Source organism: Lepus europaeus, chromosome 9 (genome assembly GCF_033115175.1).
Source record: "Lepus europaeus isolate LE1 chromosome 9, mLepTim1.pri, whole genome shotgun sequence".
NCBI classification, from domain to species: domain Eukaryota; kingdom Metazoa; phylum Chordata; class Mammalia; order Lagomorpha; family Leporidae; genus Lepus; species Lepus europaeus.
The window spans coordinates 65,536,967-65,556,997 of record NC_084835.1 but is presented as its reverse complement, the minus strand read 5'-3'; the positions used below and the strand labels follow the sequence as shown (position 1 = coordinate 65,556,997).

At 40.7% G+C, this 20,031-nt stretch overlaps 1 protein-coding gene across 3 annotated transcripts in view; it reads right to left on the bottom strand.

Annotated features, from left to right (window-relative positions):
- The window catches only part of MYOM1 (myomesin 1), a 156,894-nt gene that overhangs the window by 47,932 nt on the left and 88,931 nt on the right, over positions 1-20,031 (bottom strand). For 2 of the 3 annotated variants that reach the window (XM_062201414.1, XM_062201413.1), the window contains exons 16-20: positions 19,837-20,011; positions 16,980-17,101; positions 12,863-13,059; positions 3,555-3,681; positions 454-638 (exon numbers count right to left, since the gene is read on the bottom strand). In XM_062201414.1, coding sequence (XP_062057398.1) covers positions 454-638; positions 3,555-3,681; positions 12,863-13,059; positions 16,980-17,101; positions 19,837-20,011 — 806 coding nt within the window. Of the gene's footprint in view, positions 1-453; positions 639-3,554; positions 3,682-12,862; positions 13,060-15,567; positions 15,856-16,979; positions 17,102-19,836; positions 20,012-20,031 lie in introns of all 3 variants that reach the window. The other variant, XM_062201415.1, reaches the window with a different exon arrangement.

Sequence of the window (20,031 nt, the reverse complement as noted above, 5' to 3'; positions counted from 1 at the left end):
TTACAGAAAGGGAGAGGCAGAGAGAGAGAGGTCTTCCATCCCCTGGCTTACTCCCCAAATGGCTCAAAAGCCAGGGCTGGTCCAGGCTGAAGTCAGGAGCCAGGAGCTTCATCAAGAGCCCACACACTTGGACAATCCACACACTTGGACACCCACATGGGATGCTGGCACTGCAGGCAGCAGCTTAACCTGCTGTTCCACAGTGCCGTTCCCAGCAGTATTGTTTTAAGACAGAGTAACTGAACTGTGAGGTGGGTTAAGTGGAGGCAAGGAGGGAGCTGGTGAATGGTTTTCAAAACTCAGCAGAGGAATTCAGGTTAAATACAATCAACTGCTTCAAGCATCAGAACTTTTCCCCGAACTCAGCCAATGCTAAATGGAATTTTACCAGGAGCCTGTTACACAAAACAGACCAGATCAGTGATCTCCTGTTAAACTCCGCGTGCCCCTTACCTTCAGGTACTTGTTTGGAATCGCTGCCTCATTGAGTCCTCGCCACTGGTCTTCCTTGGCATGGGCCTCTTTCAAGTCCACGAAGTAACCAGTGACCGGTGTCCGCCCACAGTGGACTGGAGGCTTCCACTGGAGAACCAGGGAGGTCTTCCTCACTTCACTGTACTTGAGGCTGTGCGGTGGTCCTGAGGGAGGAGCCAATGGACAGAAACCATGATGTAGATAAGAAAACACAGAATGTGTGAGTTTACAGCCATCTTTAACGTCTTTAAATTGAGCCTGATGCCGGTGTTCTTTTTCAAATCTAGCATTAGCATGAAAGTGGGTATTTTGTCATCTTTCCCTGACTGCTCTACATACCTCAACCCATTAAGTTCCCTGATGATAGTCGGTGGGTAAGGTCACTTCAAGGTACCTGTCAGAGGCTGTATCAAAACTTCCCTTCATGCTGCCCTCAAGTCTCAAGTTTTAGAAGCAAATTATTTCAAATGACCTTTCAGTGATAGTCTAAAAATCTCCCTCAATCTCAAATAGTTTGAAGAAAGCAATTCTATATGATGGCATGTGAATATAGGTAATAATACTTCAATAATTCAAAAGAAAAAGGAACTATCCCCAGGAGGAAGGAAATATTCCTCTAAAGCACATATTCCACAAATAGATAAAAAAAATGAGAGTTCATGGTTTACACAAAATTTTTAGTAAAATAAATACAATCTGTCCACTGGGTTCTGAATCTGTGCTAAATACTGCCAGGTATTTTACATTTATTTATTTTCTTTATCCTTAAGACAATCAACAATACTCTGAGAGAAGCCAAGTAACTGGATAACCCTCTCATGTAAGAAGCCAGAATGTGCTTCTGTGCTCCGTATGAATGCTTTTTGCATTATTGAGAAGGGAGGTCCAAACCACTAGGGCTGCCTGTATATCTGAATGACCCCCAGCTGATCTGCAGATGATATAGCTATTTATTTTAGTTTTTTCTTTTTCTTGCCTTACTTTTAAAAATAATGACTGATTTCTGGCTAACCAACTGAAATTTCTTAAAATGACTCATAGTGGCCTGAAAGCCATAGCCTCAAACGTGCTACATTTTGGCATTTTGCAATTGATAATTCAATATTTGTTTGGCTCTTTACCTTGGCTTAACAGTTACAAATATGTCATCCTCGTTTTTCTAATGTTTTATATGGAAATACATTTAACTAACAGCAGATACCTAATTGCAAAGGGCTTTTATGACCATGATTTTGCATAATCCTTAGAACCCAGTGAAGCATCCCAGTGGTGATCACTGACCCTGCCTTACAGAGGAGGAACTAGTTTCTACTGCTTCCTAGCACCTCTAGTCTGGAGCAGTAAGACTTATTTCCAATCTAATTCTGCCACTTGCTGCCTGTGTGACCTTTCTTTTAACTTGAGTCTCAATTTCTTCATCTGTAAAGTGAAAGGATGACAAGACATTCTAACTGCTCTCTCCTTCAGGAACTCTCCTGATGTATGTCTTGCACAACAGTCTAAGTCAAAGATGGGACAGAGGAGCCACATGGTGGGGTAGAGGGCTGCCCCTTCGACTTTTTTTCACCCTGCAATCTACTCTGTTAACTACCTCATTTCCTATTGAAATATTTTCTATAGGCCTGCTCAGAATTTCTTAGCCTATGGTCACTTGCATTTATCTTCATTCAGGAATTGCAAGAATTTGTAAACAGACCTACATTTGTGCAGGTGGCAGAACTTAAGAACCAACTGGCTTCAAGGAGGTGCAAGAAAAAACAGTGTGTTTGCCTCTTCGAGCACTTGAACTTCTCTTGAGTTCCTCTTATAATTTTTCTATTCACACTTGGCAGAGAAGTGATGCAAATGGACACTCCTTAGGTGATGACAAAATGAAGGCTTTTCAACGGTTTCAAAAACAGGAAGGGAGTGGCACTGGGGCCAGGGATTCTCCAGTTGTAAAAATGTTGGATAATAAACCCAGGTGGAAGAATTTACTCATCCTGTGGCACTTAAAGTGTTTGGGTCTCTGAAGTCAGTACCATACATTAATGCGGCTAGCTTGAATTTTCATAGTTTAGTAAATTTGTTTATATCCTCGGTTTTATACTCTATAACAGTTTCTTGTCAGACAATCTTTGAAGGAGATTATTTGCCAGCCAGATTTTTTTAAAATTTTTTATTTGACAGAAAGAGTTAGACAGTGAGAGAGAGAGAGACAGAGAGAAAGGTCTTCCTTTCGTTGGTTCACTCCCCAAATGGCCACTAAGACCGGCGCTGCACCAATGTGAATCCAGGAGCCAGGTGCTTCCTCCTGGTCTCCCATGCGGGTGCAGGTGCCCAAGCACTTGGGCCATCCTCCATTGCCTTTCTGGGCCACATCAGAGAGCTGGACTGGAGAGGAGCAACCGGGACTAGAACCTGGCGCCCATATGGGATGCTGGCACCGCAGGTGGAGGATTAACCAAGTGAGCCATGGCGCTGGCCCCGCCAGCCAGGTTTAAGAATATTTTTAGGGATGCAGAGTTTGGAAAATGTGGGGAGAGAAAGAACAGAAGTCAGTGCAGAGAAGCTGTACTTGAGTCGTAGGTAGACATGTTAAATCCATACATGTGGTACAATGAGAAGCTGGGAAAGGGAGGGAGGAGGAAAGAAAACAAGGAACAGAATCCACATGGGTTTGGTCTAGAGAAAATTTGGGGGAGTGGGGTGAGACATTTCAGAGCAGAGGGAGAATGCATGAGAATGAGGGCGTGCAGGAAAGTTTTGGGTGCCTTTTACTGGCCTTCAAGAAGCAAAAGCAAAGATCAGTGTGCTCTTTTGGCACTCAAATTGTGTGTTTCTATCAATCCTATTCCAAGCAGAGGCTGAGCTATGGAGGCTGCAGGATTCAGCTGGAATACAAGCATAAGGTATTTATATTGTTTAATGTTGTTATTATCTAATATTATCATTAAAATATTTTAGGTGAACATGCGGGGCCAAGAGAATTCTTTTCCTTTAAAGGTTGTCCATATAGTAATTTAGTGCAGTTCTATGTTCTAAGTGTTTTGGAAGAAACTCCAGGGCTTCAGGGCTGGGGTGTGGTTTCCACCACTTACCTGGGACAGCAATGGTCCACTCTTCACAGGTGAAGCATTCACTCACTGCTGACGGCGCTCCCAACCCAGCGATGTTCATGGCCGCCACTTGGAATTGATAAACCATGTTTTCCTTCAAGTTACTGATCTGCAACATTGAAAACATCACAGACAGAATGTTTGAGCTTTGCTTTTCCTAGTTGTTTGATATTTTATTTACCTTCTATGTTGCGCACACCTAGGGTGACCTTGTTTTACTCTAGTTGTTGAACATTTCATTTGTTGACCTCCTATGCGGGATGCACCCCAGGGCGATCCTCAATAAATCATAACCTTTTGTAATCTCTTCCCTGAGTGTGGGTGAAACTGAACTGCCTACAGTCAATAGAATATGGTAAATGTATTGGAAAACAAGTTCTGTGATTGTGCTATGTGTGATGTGCCAATGGAGAAGTGATAATTATAATTAAGGTCCCTAATCAGCTGATTCCAGTTCACCTAAAAGGAAATTATCCTAGATAAGTAATAAGAATCCTGGTAAGAACTCTCAAAATGGGGCTTGGACCTTTCCTGAAGAGAAACATTGTCCTGAGGGCCTGGCAGAAGTGAATACCATGCTGTGAACTGCCCAGCTATTCACATCTGGAGAAGATTAACAACCTTCCAGCTGCAAGGAACCGCATTCTGTCACAGTGTGAATGAGCTGGGGAGAAGAACTCAAGCTCAGAGGAGAAGACAGCCCAGCTGACACCCAGACAGTAGCCTGTGTGACCCTGAGCCCAGGACTCAACTACACTGTTCCGGGCTCCAAACCCACGAACTTGTAACAAAACAAATGTGAGTTGTTTTAAGTCACATGATTTGTAGTAATTTGTTATACAGCAGTACATGTATATATTTAATGCATGTACAAATAGAAATTAAATGAGTTTTAAGCTAGGAGTTAAAATATCCCAATTCTTACAATATTTCTGCTCTTTTCTGAGTGACCAAGTATTTTCTATGTCCTTCAGTAAGATTTGGGTTGTGATTAAATATATGTGATGAAATAATGAATGCAAAACATCTGCAAAATAAAAATGGTGGAACATATTATTAGTTTGAAAAAAGTTTGCAGGAGACAGCAAGCTATAAGATGTGTAAAATATAACCTCCAAGAAATGGAAAATATGGCAAGAAAAGACACTGGATGTGTTTAACAGTAAATCAGATGCAAAAGAAGAGAAGATTTTTCAATTGATAGAAAGTCAGACATTATACAGCACACAAAACAACAGAGTGATGGGAAACTGAAAGATCAATAGACATGGAAGAAGAGTGAGAATGCTTAATTAAAATTTCAGGAGAAGAGAGGAGAGACAATGAGGTTGTAATATTTTAGGAGATAAAGAATTTTCTAGAAACACCTTCCTGACAAGTCCAACTCACAAATGGAAAAATCCTCCCCTGAAATCTGAGGCAGAAACTTTTAAAAAAAATCTATAAACTTGACATATAATATTTTAACTATCTCACACCAAAGATAAAGTGAAAATATTAAAAGCTATCTAAAAAAAATTACCCTCAAATGAGCAAACAGTGAACCAGAGACAGTGGGAGTATATCTTTAAATTGCTGAAAGAAAACAACTACCAATGTAGAATATTTTACCCAGAAAAAATATTTTTGGACAATGAAGAAAAAAATAAAGATATTTTAAGACAAATTAAAATGAATTTGTTCTCAGATTATCTTCACTGAAGGAAATCCCAAAATGTCTACTTAAGACAAAAGGAAATAACCTTTGACAGAAGGTCAAAGATGAGGAATCAAAAGCAAATAAAATAGTTAATATATAGGTAAATCTAAACAAATTTGGACTCTACAAAACAGCAAGCAATCATAATGCTATTTGAATTTAAAGAGAACACAGAAAAACACACAACAGTATATATGAGGACACTTCAAAAAGTTATGGGAAAATGAAATTTAAAACTAAGTTTATTTTCATGTGAAAAAAATTTGAAATAGTTTCTTCATAATGGGCAGTTTCCATACATCTTTTTGAAGATTCCACATAAATTGAGATAAGGCCCTTATGTTTCTAAGTGAAAGGTAAAATCAATGGAAGTTTGCTTGACTGTGAAAAACAAATGAAGAAACAAACAAAAACCAAGAATCTATACCTTCTAATATATTATAGGGGGTTAATTAAATGACATTTTTAAAACTATTCAAAAGTGGTCGAAGAAGGGCAGAAAATGTAACATAAAACAGAAAGCACAAAAAAGAGAAGACAAAATGAGATGACTGAGTTTTTAAAAAATAGTCAATAATAACATTAAACATTCTTAAGTGACAAAGATTATCATGTGGAACTAAACAAAACGCAACTTGATGCTATTTTTAAGAGACATATATACAGCAGAAAGTTACAAAAAAGACTGAAAGTTACAGGATAAAAAGCTACACATCATGCAAACACCGATAAAAAGAAAACCAATGTTTCCGTATTATTAACAGACAATATGGACCTTTTTAAAATATTTTGGGACAATATGGACTTTAAGGCAAGACATATTGTTAGCAATAAACAGACACCTTGTATATCTAATAACATAACTTCAAAAAGAATTTTTTTTAAAGGTTTACTTATCTACTTGAAAGGCAGAGATACAGAGAAGGAGAGAGATCTTTTACTGGCTGGTTCACTCCGCAACGGCCGGGGCTGGGCCAGGCTGAAGCCAGGAACCAGGATCTTCTTCTAGGTCTCCTACACAGGTGCATGGGCCCAAGCACGTGGGCCATCTTCTGCTGCTTTCCCAGGTCATTAGCAGGGAACTGGATTGAAAGTGCAGCAGCTGGGATTCAAACCAGTGCCCATATGGGACGCTGGCACTGCGGGCTATGGCATAACCTTCAACACCACAGCACAGGCCCCACTTCAAAATTTATAAAGTAAGATTTTAAATGAGTGAATTTTATGGTAGGTAAATTAACTCTAAATAAAGTGAGGTCATCCTGTAATTTTTCCTTCCTGTACTGTTCTTGTAAGAAATTGGTACAGGGGCCGGGGCTGTGGCACAGCGGGTCAAAGCCCTAGCCTGCAGCGTTGGCATCCCATATGGGTGCCAGTTTGAGTCCCGGCTTGCTCCTCTTCCGATCCCGCTCTCTGCTATGGCTTGGGAAAGCAGTGGAGGATGGCCCAAGTGCTTGGGCCCCTGCACCCGCTTGGGAGACCTGGAGGAAGCTCCTGGCTCCTGGCTTTGGATCAGCTCAGCTCTGGCCGTTACTGTCATTTGGGGAGTGAACCATTGGAATGGGAGACCTCTCTCTCTCTCTGCCTCTCCTTCTCTCTCTCTGTAACTTTGACTTTCAAATAAATAAAATAAATCTGAAAAAAAAGTAAATCGGTACAAATTAATTCTAGCCTCAATATAATCTCATTCATAAACATAGAAGCAAAAATCCTAAATGGTAATCAGCAAGAAAATCCACAAATATGTAAACAAGATACGCATAGAGTCCAAATTGGGTTTCTCCCAGGAATGTAAGGTTGCTTTAACATTAGACAGTTACTAGAATGCACCACATTAAATTCAAGGAGTAAATCACATAATCATTTCAATAGACTCAGGGAAAAAACTGATAATTTAATTAACTCTCAATAAGCTAGAACTAAAGAAATTTTCTTTAATTGATAAAAGTTATCTACAAAGCACCTATAGCAAACATAATAGTTAAAGGTGAAATGCTGTGAATTTTCCTTTTAAGATAAGGATCAGGTCTAGAAGGACCAACATTACCACTTCTATTGAACATTGTGTGAAAGAGTCTAGGCACAAAGCTAGGTAAGAAAATAAAGTAAAAAATATAAAATTTGGAAAGAAGAAGTAAACTATCAATATTTACAGATGACCTGACTATATAAGAGGGAATACAGGGGCTGGCGCTGTGGCACAGTAGGTTAATCCTCTGCCTATGGCACAGGCATCTGGCACCCACATGGGACACTGGGAAGCAGCACCTGGCTCCTGGCTTCGGATCGGCGAACCTCTGGCCATTGTGGCCATTTGGAGAGTGAACCAGCAGACGGAAGACCTTTTTCTCTGTCTCTCCCTCTCATTGTCTGTAACTCTACCTCTCAAATAAATAAAATCTTTAAAAAAAGAGAGAGAATATAACAGAAATTATAGGTAACTTATTAAAGTCATTAAGAACACTTAGCAGGGGCTGGCATTGTGGTGCAACAGGTTAAACCACCACCTGCAACGCCAGCATCCCATATGGGTACCAGTTTGAGTCCAGATTGCTCTACTTCCAATTCAGCTCCTTGCTGGTCTGCCTGGGAGAGCAGTGTAGGATGACTCTAAGTACTCCAGCTCCTGTGCCCATGTGTGAGACATGGATGAAGCTCCTCACTTCCGCCTGGCCCAGCCCTGGCCCTAAAGGCAGCCATTTAGGGAGCGAGCTCTCTGTCTCTCCCACTCCCTCTCTCTCTCTGTAACTCTGCATTTCAAATAAATAAATAAATCTTTAAAAAATTTTAGAAAAGAAAACAGCAAAAAACTACATTTAACAGTATTCAAAATCAATATATAAAAAATATAGTTCTCTATACAGCAACAAAACTATATAAAAATATACTTTTTTTAAATTTTTGACAGGCAGAGTGGACAGTGAGAGAGAGAGAGAGAGAGACAGAGAGAAAGGTCTTCCTTTTGCCGTTGGTTCACCCTCCAATGGCCGCCGCAGCTGGCGCACTGTGGCCGGCGCACCACGCTGATCTGAAGGCAGGAGCCAGGTGCTTCCCCTGGTCTCCCATGGGGTGCAGGGTCCAAGCACTTGGGCCATCCTCCACTGCACTCCCGGGCCACAGCAGAGAGCTGGCCTGGAAGAGGGGCAACCAGGACAGAATCCGGCGCTCCAACCGGGACTAGAACCCGGTGTGCCGGCGCCGCAAGGTGGAGGATTAGCCTGTTGAGCCACGGCGCCGGCCTAAAAATATACTATTGACAACACTGAAAATATATAGTATCTATAAATAAGTGATGTGCAAATCTCTGCAGAGAATTACAAAATTTTAAAGAAAAACTTTAGGGGCCAGTGCTGTGGCACAGTAGGCTAAGCCTCTGCCTGCAGTGCCGACATCCCATATGGGCACCGATTCGAGTCCCAGCTGCTCTACTTCCAATCCAGCTCCCTACTTGTGGTCTGGGAAAGCAGCCAGAAGATAGCTCAAGTCCTTGGGCCTCTGCACCCGGGTTGGAGACCCAGAAGAAGCTCCTGGCTTCTGGCTCCTGACTCAGTTCAGCCGTTGTGGCCATTTGGGCCAGTGAACCAGCAGATGTCTCTCCCTCTCTGCCTGCAACTTTCCCTCTCAAATAAATAAATAAAATCTTTTTTAAAAACAAGGAGAAAAACTTTAAAGAAGAGCAAAATAAATGAAGAGAAATATCATGTTCATGAATTAGCACACTTATTTTTTAAAAGGCAATTATTCTTTACCTAATATTTTTAAAAGTATCAATCATTCCTTAATTTACTCCTAGATTCAATGTAGCCCCAATTTGAATTCCAATGGACTTTAGTTTAGATTATTTCTTTTATTGTGGTCAGTTTTTTTGTCTTGTGTGTCTTGGTTTTTGGTAAAACTTGGCAATGTAATTCTACAACTTATATCAAAGTACAAATAGTTAAGAATAGCTCTGGTAGAAGAAGGAACTGGCAGAACTTGGTCTATCAGTTATCAAGTTTACTGTAAAGCCATAATAATTGAATCAGTGTAGTTTGGCCCAGGGTAGACAAACACACCAGAAGCACAGAATAGAGATCACCAGAATGGTCTTGTGCCTATAAGAAAATTGATATATGATACAGGCAGCCTAGCAGAAGTGCAGAAAAGGACAAACTTCAACAGACAATACTGGGGAACTGTCTCCACTGGAGGTGGGGTAGGATTAATCTGACCCTTACCTCACAGTGTATACAAAAATTAAAGGTGAGTTAATGACTGAAATGTAAGTGGGAGGGGCCAGCGCTATGGCGCAGTGAGTTAACACCCTGGCCTGAAGTGTCAGCATCCCATATGGGTGCCGGTTTGAGACCTGGCTGCTCCACTTCCGATCCAGCTCTCTGCTATGGCCTGGGAAAGCAGTAGAAGATGGCCCAAGTCCTTGGACTCCTACACCCACTTGGGAGACCCGGAAGAAGCTCCTGGCTCCTGGATTTGGATTGGCACAGCTCTGGCCGTTGCAGCCATCTGGGGAGTGAACCATTGGATGGAAGACCTCTCTGTAACTCTGTCTTTCAAATAAAAATAAAATAAATCTTTAGGCTCTGTCGGGAGAGGTGCCCATCCATCCTTACAGATGTTCCTTCCCTAATAAACCTTGCTATTTTACCTCCCACTTAAAAAAAAAAAAAAAGTAAGTGGGAAAACCATAAAGCTTCTAGAATGTAATCTATGAAAGTATTTCTTCAAAAAAGCACAAAATCACTAATGACAAAGGAAATATTGGTACATCTGACTACCATTAATTTGAGATTAAAATGAATGTGGTTCAGGAAATATTTAGATATTGAATTGCCACTGGTTCTATTTAATTGAAAGAAATTCTGAATGACTAATTGACCAAAAAAAAACCATATATGGGTGAAATGGTCATTTATACATTCAATTTTTTTTTAGCCTTTGTCTATATTCTCACTAAACTAGGGTCTCTGTACTTGTAAAACCACTTGTAAAACTTCTTAATTGGTGAAGGATAAAGCCTTTGTACTGTAATCTAAATTTAAAATATGTTATCTCAAAAACTAAAAAAAAAGGCAGAAAAAAGAGTAGAAGGAATGAAAGTGGGGGGAGGGAAGGTAGGAATATCATGTTTTTTAGATTTGTATCTAAAAATTATATTGAATCTGTTAAAATTAATTAAAATTAAAATTTTAAATTTAAAAAAATTAATGTGGTCACTATAAAGAGGAAAAACATGCCACTGGTGGTAGAAGATAACACAATTTACAGTTCATTATTTATATTAGTAATATATAAAGAATGTTATGAGTCAATAAAAAAAACCATTAGAAAAATGGATAGAAGCCTTAACAGGCATATCATTAAAAAATGTTAAGGGAACAGTGCTGTGGCACAGCAGGTAAAACCACCACCTGGGCACCAATTCAAATTCTGGCTGCTCTACTTCTAATCCAGCTCCCTGCTAATGTGCCTGGGAAAGAAGCAGAGGATGGCATAAGTCCTTGGGCCCCTGCACCCACGTGGGAGAACAGGAAGAAGCTCCTGGTTCCTGGCTTTGGATCAGCCCAGCCCCAGCGGTTGTGGCCATTTGGGGAGTGAACCAGTGGATGGAAGATCTCTCTGTCTCTTCTTGTCTCTCTGTAACTCTGCTTTTCAAATATATAAATAAATCTTTAAAAATATATCAGAATGGACCACTTACAAAGAAAAATATGTTCACACTCATTTGATACTCAGATTGCCAAAACTGAAATTGTGTGAATACACCAATTTCAAGTTTGTAAAGCAACAGGAATTCTCATATTCTTCAGAAAACAGTATGGAATTCTCTACTAGAGTGGAAGATAAATTACCCTGGTCTAGCTAATCCACTCTGTGAATAAGCTACAGAAATTAAATGCACATATGAACAAGCACATGTGTACAAAAACCTTCACAGCTGGGGCTGGTCCTTTGGCTTAGTGGATAAAGCTGCTGCCTGCAGCACTGGCATCCCATATGGGCACCGGTTCCAGTCCCAGCTGTTCCATTTCCCATCCAGTTCCCTGCTAATGCACCTGAGAGAGCAGCAGAAGGTGGCCCAAATGCTTGTGTCCTTGCACCCATGTGGGAGACCTGGAAGAAGCTCCTGGCTCTTGGCTTTGGCCTAGTCTAGCCCCGAGGTGTTGCAGTCATTTGGGGGAGATGGAAGACCTCTCTCTGTGTCTTTCTCTCTCTGTGTGTCTTTCCCTCTTTCTCTCCGTAACTCTGCCTTTCAAACAAATAAAATAAATCCCTTTTTAAAAAATCTTCCAATAGATACTTTCCAAAGGATTGAATTTTTTTCCTCTCTAGATCATTTCATAAGAGGTCAACATCCTGGCCTACTGTCCAACAGAACTTTTAGGTAACTTATTAACTTAGCTATTAAGAAAACTTAGCAGGGGCTATCATTGTGGCATAATGGGTTAAGCTACCGCCTGCCGTGTCAGCATCCTATATAGGAAATTGTCCAGACTGCTCCACTTCCAATCTGGCTCCCTGCTGGTGTGCCTGAAAGAGCAGCAGAGGATGACCCAAATGCTTGGGTCTCTGAACCCATGTGGGAGACCTGGAAGAAGTTCCTGGCTCCTGACTTCAGCCTGGCCCAGCCCTGGCCATTGTGGTTATTTGGGGAGTGAACCACAGGATTGAAGAGCTTTCTCTCTGCCTCTGCCTCTCCCTCTCTGTAACTCTGTCTTTCAAATAAATAAATCTTTTTTTAAAAAATGTTCATATCTGCATCATGTGAAAGTACCCAAATAGCATTCAGTAATGGAATGGAAGAGTATACTGTGATACAGTCAAATGATGAAATACCATACAGTAATGAAAAAGATTGCATTATTGCTACACACATAGATGTGAAAGAATCTTGAACATGTAATTTCACTTGTACACTCTAAATATGCATATGACATTCCATAATTTTCAAATGTTAAATTAGAATGTTGCATTGAATTGGGAAAGCTGCATTGCCCTGGCCTCACCCTGCTATGGACCCTCAAAGCATGAGGTTCTGTGAGTGTTGGGAGATGACAGTATTGTGGGGAGCCATCAGTGAAGGCAACAGTGAGACCTCAGGTGCCTGAGGTGGGCTGAATAGTGGAGGCCTCTGTGTAGAGGAGTACACACGGAGCACTCCTCTCTGCCAACAGAGCCACTATGCAGGGACACTTAGTGGAAGACTGAGTCATCAAGGCCTTATCCCTTTGTCCTCTGAGATTTAGGCACTGAGAGTTAAAACTCTAGAGTCATTTGGATCCAGGGACTCTTGAAGCTAGTGGCACACTGGATGTGGAGGTTTTGTAAATTTTGCAAGAAACATTAGTTTTCCCAATCAGTATACATTTCGTGGTAAATATTCTAAGAAAGTATTATGTATAATCAGAAAACATAAATGTTACCCGGTTAACTAAACTTCTTGTATTTACCTAGGCATGTTTTTCACAAACTCGTGATACAGCAGACAATGGACACTGGAGAAATGGCAGGCATCCTTTACAAGGTGCTGAGGGTGCGCATGTGTGTGCGTGCAAGCAGAGCCTCATACCTAGGACAGAAGTCACAGACTTACCTTGTATGCCTCGTCACTGACAGCCTTGATGTTGGCTTCTCTCCATTTTCCAGGTACTCCACCAATTACCTCGCGATAATTCACATAATAGCCAGTAATTTCTGTCCCTCCATTCTTATCTGGTTGCTTCCACCCAAGAACCATTGAGTCACGAAAACTTTCAAGACATTTGATATCATAGGGTGGAGATGGTGCCGCTGTTGCAATAAGAATAGCTTGTGAGTAAAACAGAAATGCATTAATGACTCCCTATGTATCAAACTTGCTTAACTGATGCCATGTATGAAGGCACTAGATCTTGCAGTGTAAAATTAAAACATGAGACTTATTAGTAACTTGACCTCTGACTTGATGTAGAGAAAATGATGGACATGGGATCAAAAGTACACTGCAATTATAATGCCAAAGATAAAAAGAATCTGCTGCAGCAAGATGGTACAATATCCTGAAAAGAATGACTCTTTTTTTCCACAATAAGAAATATTTTTTCCAAGGTATGTATTTTTGTTTTTTTATGTGGTTTTGTTTTTATTTGCTTCCTGAAGAAAGTGGAATGTGCATTATCAGTTTCTGCTTCAATTCCCTTATTTAGAATTTCCAAATGATTAGATCTCACTATTCAGGCTCTCTTATTCTTGCAGAGACCTTGCAAACAGGAGAAATCTTATTCTGGAACTCAGCTTTCAAAAACATTTTTAAAAAGCAGGTATTGGGGCTAGCACTGTGGCTCAGCAGGTGAAGCCACTGCCTGCAGTGCTGGCATCCTCTATGGGCACCGGTTTGAGTCCCAGCTGGTCCACTTCTGATCCAGCTCTCTGCTATGGCCTGGGAAAGCAGTGGAGGATGGCCCAAGTGCTTGGGCCCCTGCACCTGTGTGGGGGACCTGGAGGAAGCTCCTGGCTCTTGGCTTTGGATTGGCCCAGCTCCAGCCATTGCAGCCATTTGGGAGTGAACCAGCGGATAGATCGCCCTCTCTCTCTCTGCTTCTGTCTCTCTGTAACTCTGACTTTCAAGTAAAATAAATAAATCTTTTTTTTTTTTTTGACAGGCAGAGTTAGACAGTGAGAGAGAGAGAGAGACAGAGAGAAAGGTCTTCCTTTTTCTGTTGGTTCACTCCCCAAATGGCCGCCACGGCCGGCACTGCACCGATCTGAAGCCAGGAGCCAGGTGCCTCCCCCTGGTCTCCCATGTGGGTGCAGGGCCCAAGTACTTGGGCCATCCTCCACTGCCCTCCCAGGCCACAGCAGAGAGCTGGACTGGAAGAGGAGTAACTGGGACAGAATCCAGCACCCCAACCGGGACTAGAACCCGGGGTGCCGGCGCCGCAGGCAGAAGATGAGCCAAGTGAGCTGCGGCGCTGGCCAAAATAAATAAATCTTAAAAAAAAAACAACAGGCACAATGTACCCTGCGATTTTCTCTTAGTATATAATATTTTTGCTGCATTATTTTTAATCTGACATTGGAATATTACTTATACTGCTGGCACTGCGTTTGTTAATGCCTACTTGGAATAATATTTGGAGAATATTTCAAAAGTCTTCCTTCATTTTGTGGCTTTGCTAATCAACTTTTCAATCTACTATTTACATTACAGTTTTCAATGACGAGAAAAAGTATGGAGTGATGGAAAGAAATCCATCTAAATATGCAATGACATCAGAAGGAATTTTATAAATATTTATTTGGATTATAGAGAATAAACTATCTTATTCTTTTCTTCCGCACTCACCAACCTCCTTTATTCTTTACATCTGAAAAAAAAAAAGAGTTCAGAGTACTGTTTGGACATGAACCTCAAATGAATATCTCATCTCATTTTGAGATGAGGGACAAATAAAAGTGTCAAAAAACATAGGTTGTTTCAGAGGTTGGAGGTGGGTAGAAATAGGGGATGGATGAGAGGCATTTAGAAATTTATCACCATGTGTTCATCATTTCCTTTCTTATTTGATTAGAAAAACATTCTACCCTAGGATATATATATGTATGTGTGTGTGTGTCTGTGTGTGTGTAAATATGTGTGATAAATGGCTTGATAGCTCATTTCTGTGAATAATATTCTATTGTCTGCATGTACCACCATTTATCCACTTACTTACTGAAAAATTTTATACACACACACACTTATATACCACATACATCAAATATCCTAATTGGATAATCTTAGCTTACTGATAGTCTAAAGTAAATCTCTCTGGGAATGTGGATTGCATATCATAGCAACTCAGAACAGTTATTTATAGTTATTTGAAGTAAATTATTTGAAAGCTGAGGAAGACCAACAGAAGTTAACAACCATGGCCCTGCCTCAATGTTACTTGTTTGTGAAATATTTTTCTGCTACATGTATTGAACATGAATGTCCTAAAGGATCTCACACAGGCTACAACTTTTAGGTTCTTTCTGCCCTCATGTTTAATTCTCTTGGAAAAATGAGACCACAGGTGTGCCTTCCTGACAAACAACAACAAAAAAGTTCTGTAACCAAATTACTCTAGACCTTCTGCCATTATTCAGCCCCAAACCCCTACCCAATTACTTTTGCAAGTCGTTAGATGAAAGTATTTCAAGTGGCGAGCTGAGAACACAAAAAATTAAGAAACAACATTGATGAGAGCAAACAGAGATGAGAGATGGGATCTGGACAATGAGATGAGGACAGGATGGAGACAGATGAGACAGTTCGATTTTTTCAACTCTCACCTAGGTCCTTCTTCGTTTTCGGGGGCTCAGACTTACTTTTCCCCTTAGGAGCTGCCTTCTCTGGTGATGGGGTCAGCTCTTCCTGAACTGTTTCACTTACTTTACTCACTTCTGTTTGGCCCAGGTTGTGGGAGCTACTGGGTGGTGAAGGTTTGTTAAGTTTGCTATAGAGCAAAGCATCTTTCTGAAAGGTTGGCGGGGAGGCCTCATGCACAAACCCCCTGGAGTCTGTTAGTCCACCGGGCGCAGCACTCGGCTCAGGCCACACATCTGGAGATACTTCTCCCCCTACAATTTCCAAATAACAACAGAAATGCGGTAAGCCTGGACACAGCACACATTGCTCTTAGGTAAGAGAATAAGTAGAAAACATTAGGACCACAAGCAGAAGAAAAACAATCATAGCTTAACGGAAGTCAGTTGAATTTGCAAGAAATACGGAAAGCGTACATTTCACATAATTTACACCAGAATACATTTCAACTTCTCCATATTCTGGGAAAAGAAGAAACAAGAGCAACAACAAAAGCAAAAAACCATAGACAGAACAGGAACTGTTTCTATATGCAGAACCAAATGCGTCTTTACATAGGAAAAGACATGTCTAAGACATTTCTTGAGATATAAGCCTTATTATTCAACAGAACTTTAAAGAGTGATCATAAAGTGCACAAGAGACATATTAAAAGTCCTAATCCTAATTTTATAACAGAAATATGCCCATTACTACTATAGTGATCTGTACCTCCCAATCTCAAAAGCCACATGACCACTATTGTCCGCATAAGGAATGTTCAAAGGTAATATGGGATGATAACTGAATACAAGTGATATTCTTTTTAATGCGTTATCATTTCACAGATTTTATTTTTGTCCCTCTGAACTACCTGAGTTCTCTCTCTACTTTCCAAGCTTAAGAGGTACATCACACACACATATGTAAACACGTGATTAAGCAATGACATGTGTTTTGCATGAGTTTTAGAGGAGTTTACAAAAAGCAGGTTAATGTGCTGTTAGTGAAAACAAGCCTGGCTTTGTCGCAGATGAAATGGCTTTTAGATGATCTGTGTTACAGGTGATGTCCCACTTCATGGAACCAGGATGGCCCTTCACAGTCCCAGGATGAGTGTGAAGTTAGAATGGAGTTTCACACAATGGGAAATACGAGGAAACGGGCTTGTGAAGATGGAAAGGTTTTAGATGCCAAGAATCAGGACAAGTGACGAAGATCTGTAAAATGACAGCTATGGAAAGTTAGATGTCACCAAGAGTCAAAGAAAATGACCATCTCAGGATGCAACCATGGAGCAGTACTACAAGCTTCAGATGATTTCTGGAGAGGAAGATATGTTCCTTTTTAACTTAGAAAAACTCATTTCCCCTGACAAAGTAATGCATAATGAACTTACCAATAGCAGCTTTGACCTCAATGGCTTCCGAATCCTGGGAATATTCACTAAGCCCAGCAGCATTAACGGCTCTGACCCGGAAAATATAACTCTGACCAGTCACCAATCCATGACAAGTAAATCTAAAAGGAAAGAAAATTTTTTAAAAATTCTAGGAAGGAAGTCAGGGAAGATGATTATTAGCTCAACTAAATGATTTGGTTTTATCAAAATGATTCATTTTTCAAAAAGAATAAAAAGATGTAGAGAGATTAAAATATCTTATGTGCTTAAGAAGGCAAATGAGGCAATTTTGTAAATTCTGTTAAAAAATGGTTTTTCCCTGATGCTCACAGTAAAATGGAGACAATAATACCTACATAATAATGTTCATGTATTAGCTATAAAGTTGTAAAGTACCTATTATAGGGCCTGACATATAAAACTCATTTAATAAGTAATGGAGCATCAACACTATTATTTTTAAATTTTTGTTTTTTTGAAAGACAGAGAAACAGAGGGCAAGAGGTAGACAGAAAGAGATCTTCCATTCACTGGCTCACTCCCCCAGTGCTTGCAATAGCTGGGGTTCAGCCAGGTCAAAGCCAGGAGTCTGGAATTTCTCCCAAGTCTCTCACATGGTGACAGGGACCTAGTTACTTGAGCCATCACCTGCCAACTCCCAGGGTACATTATCAAGAAGCTGCAATTGGAAGCATAGCCAAGACACTCCTCCAATATGGAATGCAGTTCTCCCAAGTGGCATGTTACCTGCTACGTCAAATGCTTCCCCAAATAATATCACTGATGGCTATTTTGGTTATATATTTATGGCTGCAAGGCACTGACTGCTTCTTGTCACAGAGACCTAACTATTGTCTCTCTGAATTTCAGAGAAGGTATAATTACTCAAGAAATTACATTACACTAAAAACTGAGAATAAAATGAAAAATGGATTCTAGAATTGCTAATTAAAGGACCCCACAATCAAGCATGAATCCATGAGCAGTTTCCTAGAAAAAGCAACCTCATACTTTAATAGCTATTATGGCTATAAAGAGCATTTCATGAAACACTGTACATTTAAATCCATCTTAAGGACTGTACTCAGAGGAAATAACAGATTTGCTAATGACTCTATGACTATTAGCACAACCAAATATATAACAAAGACAAGTATAATCCCTTAGTTTTGGAGCTATCTCGGTTCCACAAACATTTACTGAGCTTTCTGGTGTTCCAGATCCTGAGCTAGACATTGCAGACACAAATAAAAGGTGGTGCCTGCCTTTCAGCAGCTCCTGACTATTTGTGGAGAAGCAGATTCTGCCCACACTCAAGAATGTTTTTCTAAGTGATCCAAGGAAGATGTTGGAAAACTCAGTAAAAATGAAGTACACAGGCAAGCTAAGGAATCTCTCACAAAACATACTTCATTCTCCCATTAATAAGTTTCTCTATTCTCTCATGTTCTGCAAAAGAACTAACTTGTCTTATGTGGGTCCTTGGACTTACAAGTGACTCAAGCCAGAAGCTAACTACATAGCCTGTTTGACAATTTTAGGGGAATTCTCCTCTCAGACTGGTCCTAAGTCAAAGGAGGCAGAGTGTGAGTGCAGGTCAGAACTCAACATCAGGTGCAACACTTCTTGACAAAATAGTTGAAAACAAGAAAAAAAATTCTCCCGACATTAGAAACAGATACAGAGGCCAGCACTGTGGCGCAGCAGGTTAAAGCCTGGGTGCTGGTTCGTGTCCTGGCTGCTCCACTTCTGATCCAGCACCCTGCTAATGTGCCTGGGAAAGCAGCAGAAGGTGGCTCCACCTGGGAGACAGGGAGGAAGCTCCTGGCTCTTGGCTCTGGCTGTTATGGCCATTTGGGGAGTGAACCAGCAGATGGAAGACCTCTCTCTCTCTGTCTCTACCTTGCTCTGTAACTCTGCCTTTCAAATAAATAAAATAAATCTTAAAAAAAAAAAAAAAACAGATACAGCTGGCGCCGTGGCTTAACAGGCTAATCCTCCGCCTTGTGGCGCTGGCACACTGGGTTCTAGTCCCGGTTGGGGCACCGGATTCTATCCTGGTTGCCCCTCTTCCAGGCCAGCTCTCTGCTGTGGCCCGGGAGTGCAATGGAGGATGGCCCAAGTGCTTGGGCCCTGCACCCGCATGGGAGACCAGGAGAAGCACCTGGCTCCTGGCTTTGGATCGGTACAGTGCGCCAGCCGCAGCGGCCATTGGAGGGTGAACCAACAGCAAAAAGGAAGACCTTTCTCTCTGTCTCTCTCTCAGTATCCACTCTGCCTGTCAAAAAAAAAAAAAAAAAAAAACAAACTTCTGTCTCTCCCCTCTCTCTCTAACTCCGCCTAAAAAAAAAAAAAAAAAAGCCACAGATACAAAAAGGCATCAAAGTGTTCTGAATATCCTGGTGTGGTCATATATATCTGCTTAGTACTGGTTTTAATGCTCAGAATTTGAAAAAATGTGGAGACATTTTTCTGTTTTTTTTTTTAAATGCATAGGTAATTTAGATTAAGTAGAGACTATTAGACTCTTGGAATCGAGTATCACATTTCATATTAAACAGAACAGAGGGGTAAAACCACAAGAAATAGCAAATAGGAAAAGAATCAGAAAGAGAGATAAAATGAACTCTTAGAATAGCTAGCATTATGTGTTTTTAAGCGTTTAACCTCACAAGGAAACCTTTTTTTTTTTTTTTTTTTGCCCAAGAGTAATTCGTTAGACATGCTCAATTTTAAATCCATTGGGATATTTAAGGTATAACTTTTTTTAAAAAAAAAACAAAAACCAAAAAAACCTCCCCCTCCTTTGATGTTTTTGCTGATGTTTGGGTCCATAGTGCCTCCAGTGAGTTACCGTGAGCCCTTCACAGGGTTGTTGTTGCAAGGCGCCCACTCGCCAGAGCCAACCACGCTTGCCTCGATGTAGTATCCGACCAACTCTTTAGCATCTTTGGACTCCTCCCAAGTAACCACTACAGAGGTATCCGTGTTCCTGCTTGGGATGATTTTGCCAGGAGGCTGAGGGATATCTGAGAAAAGAGGAAAATGG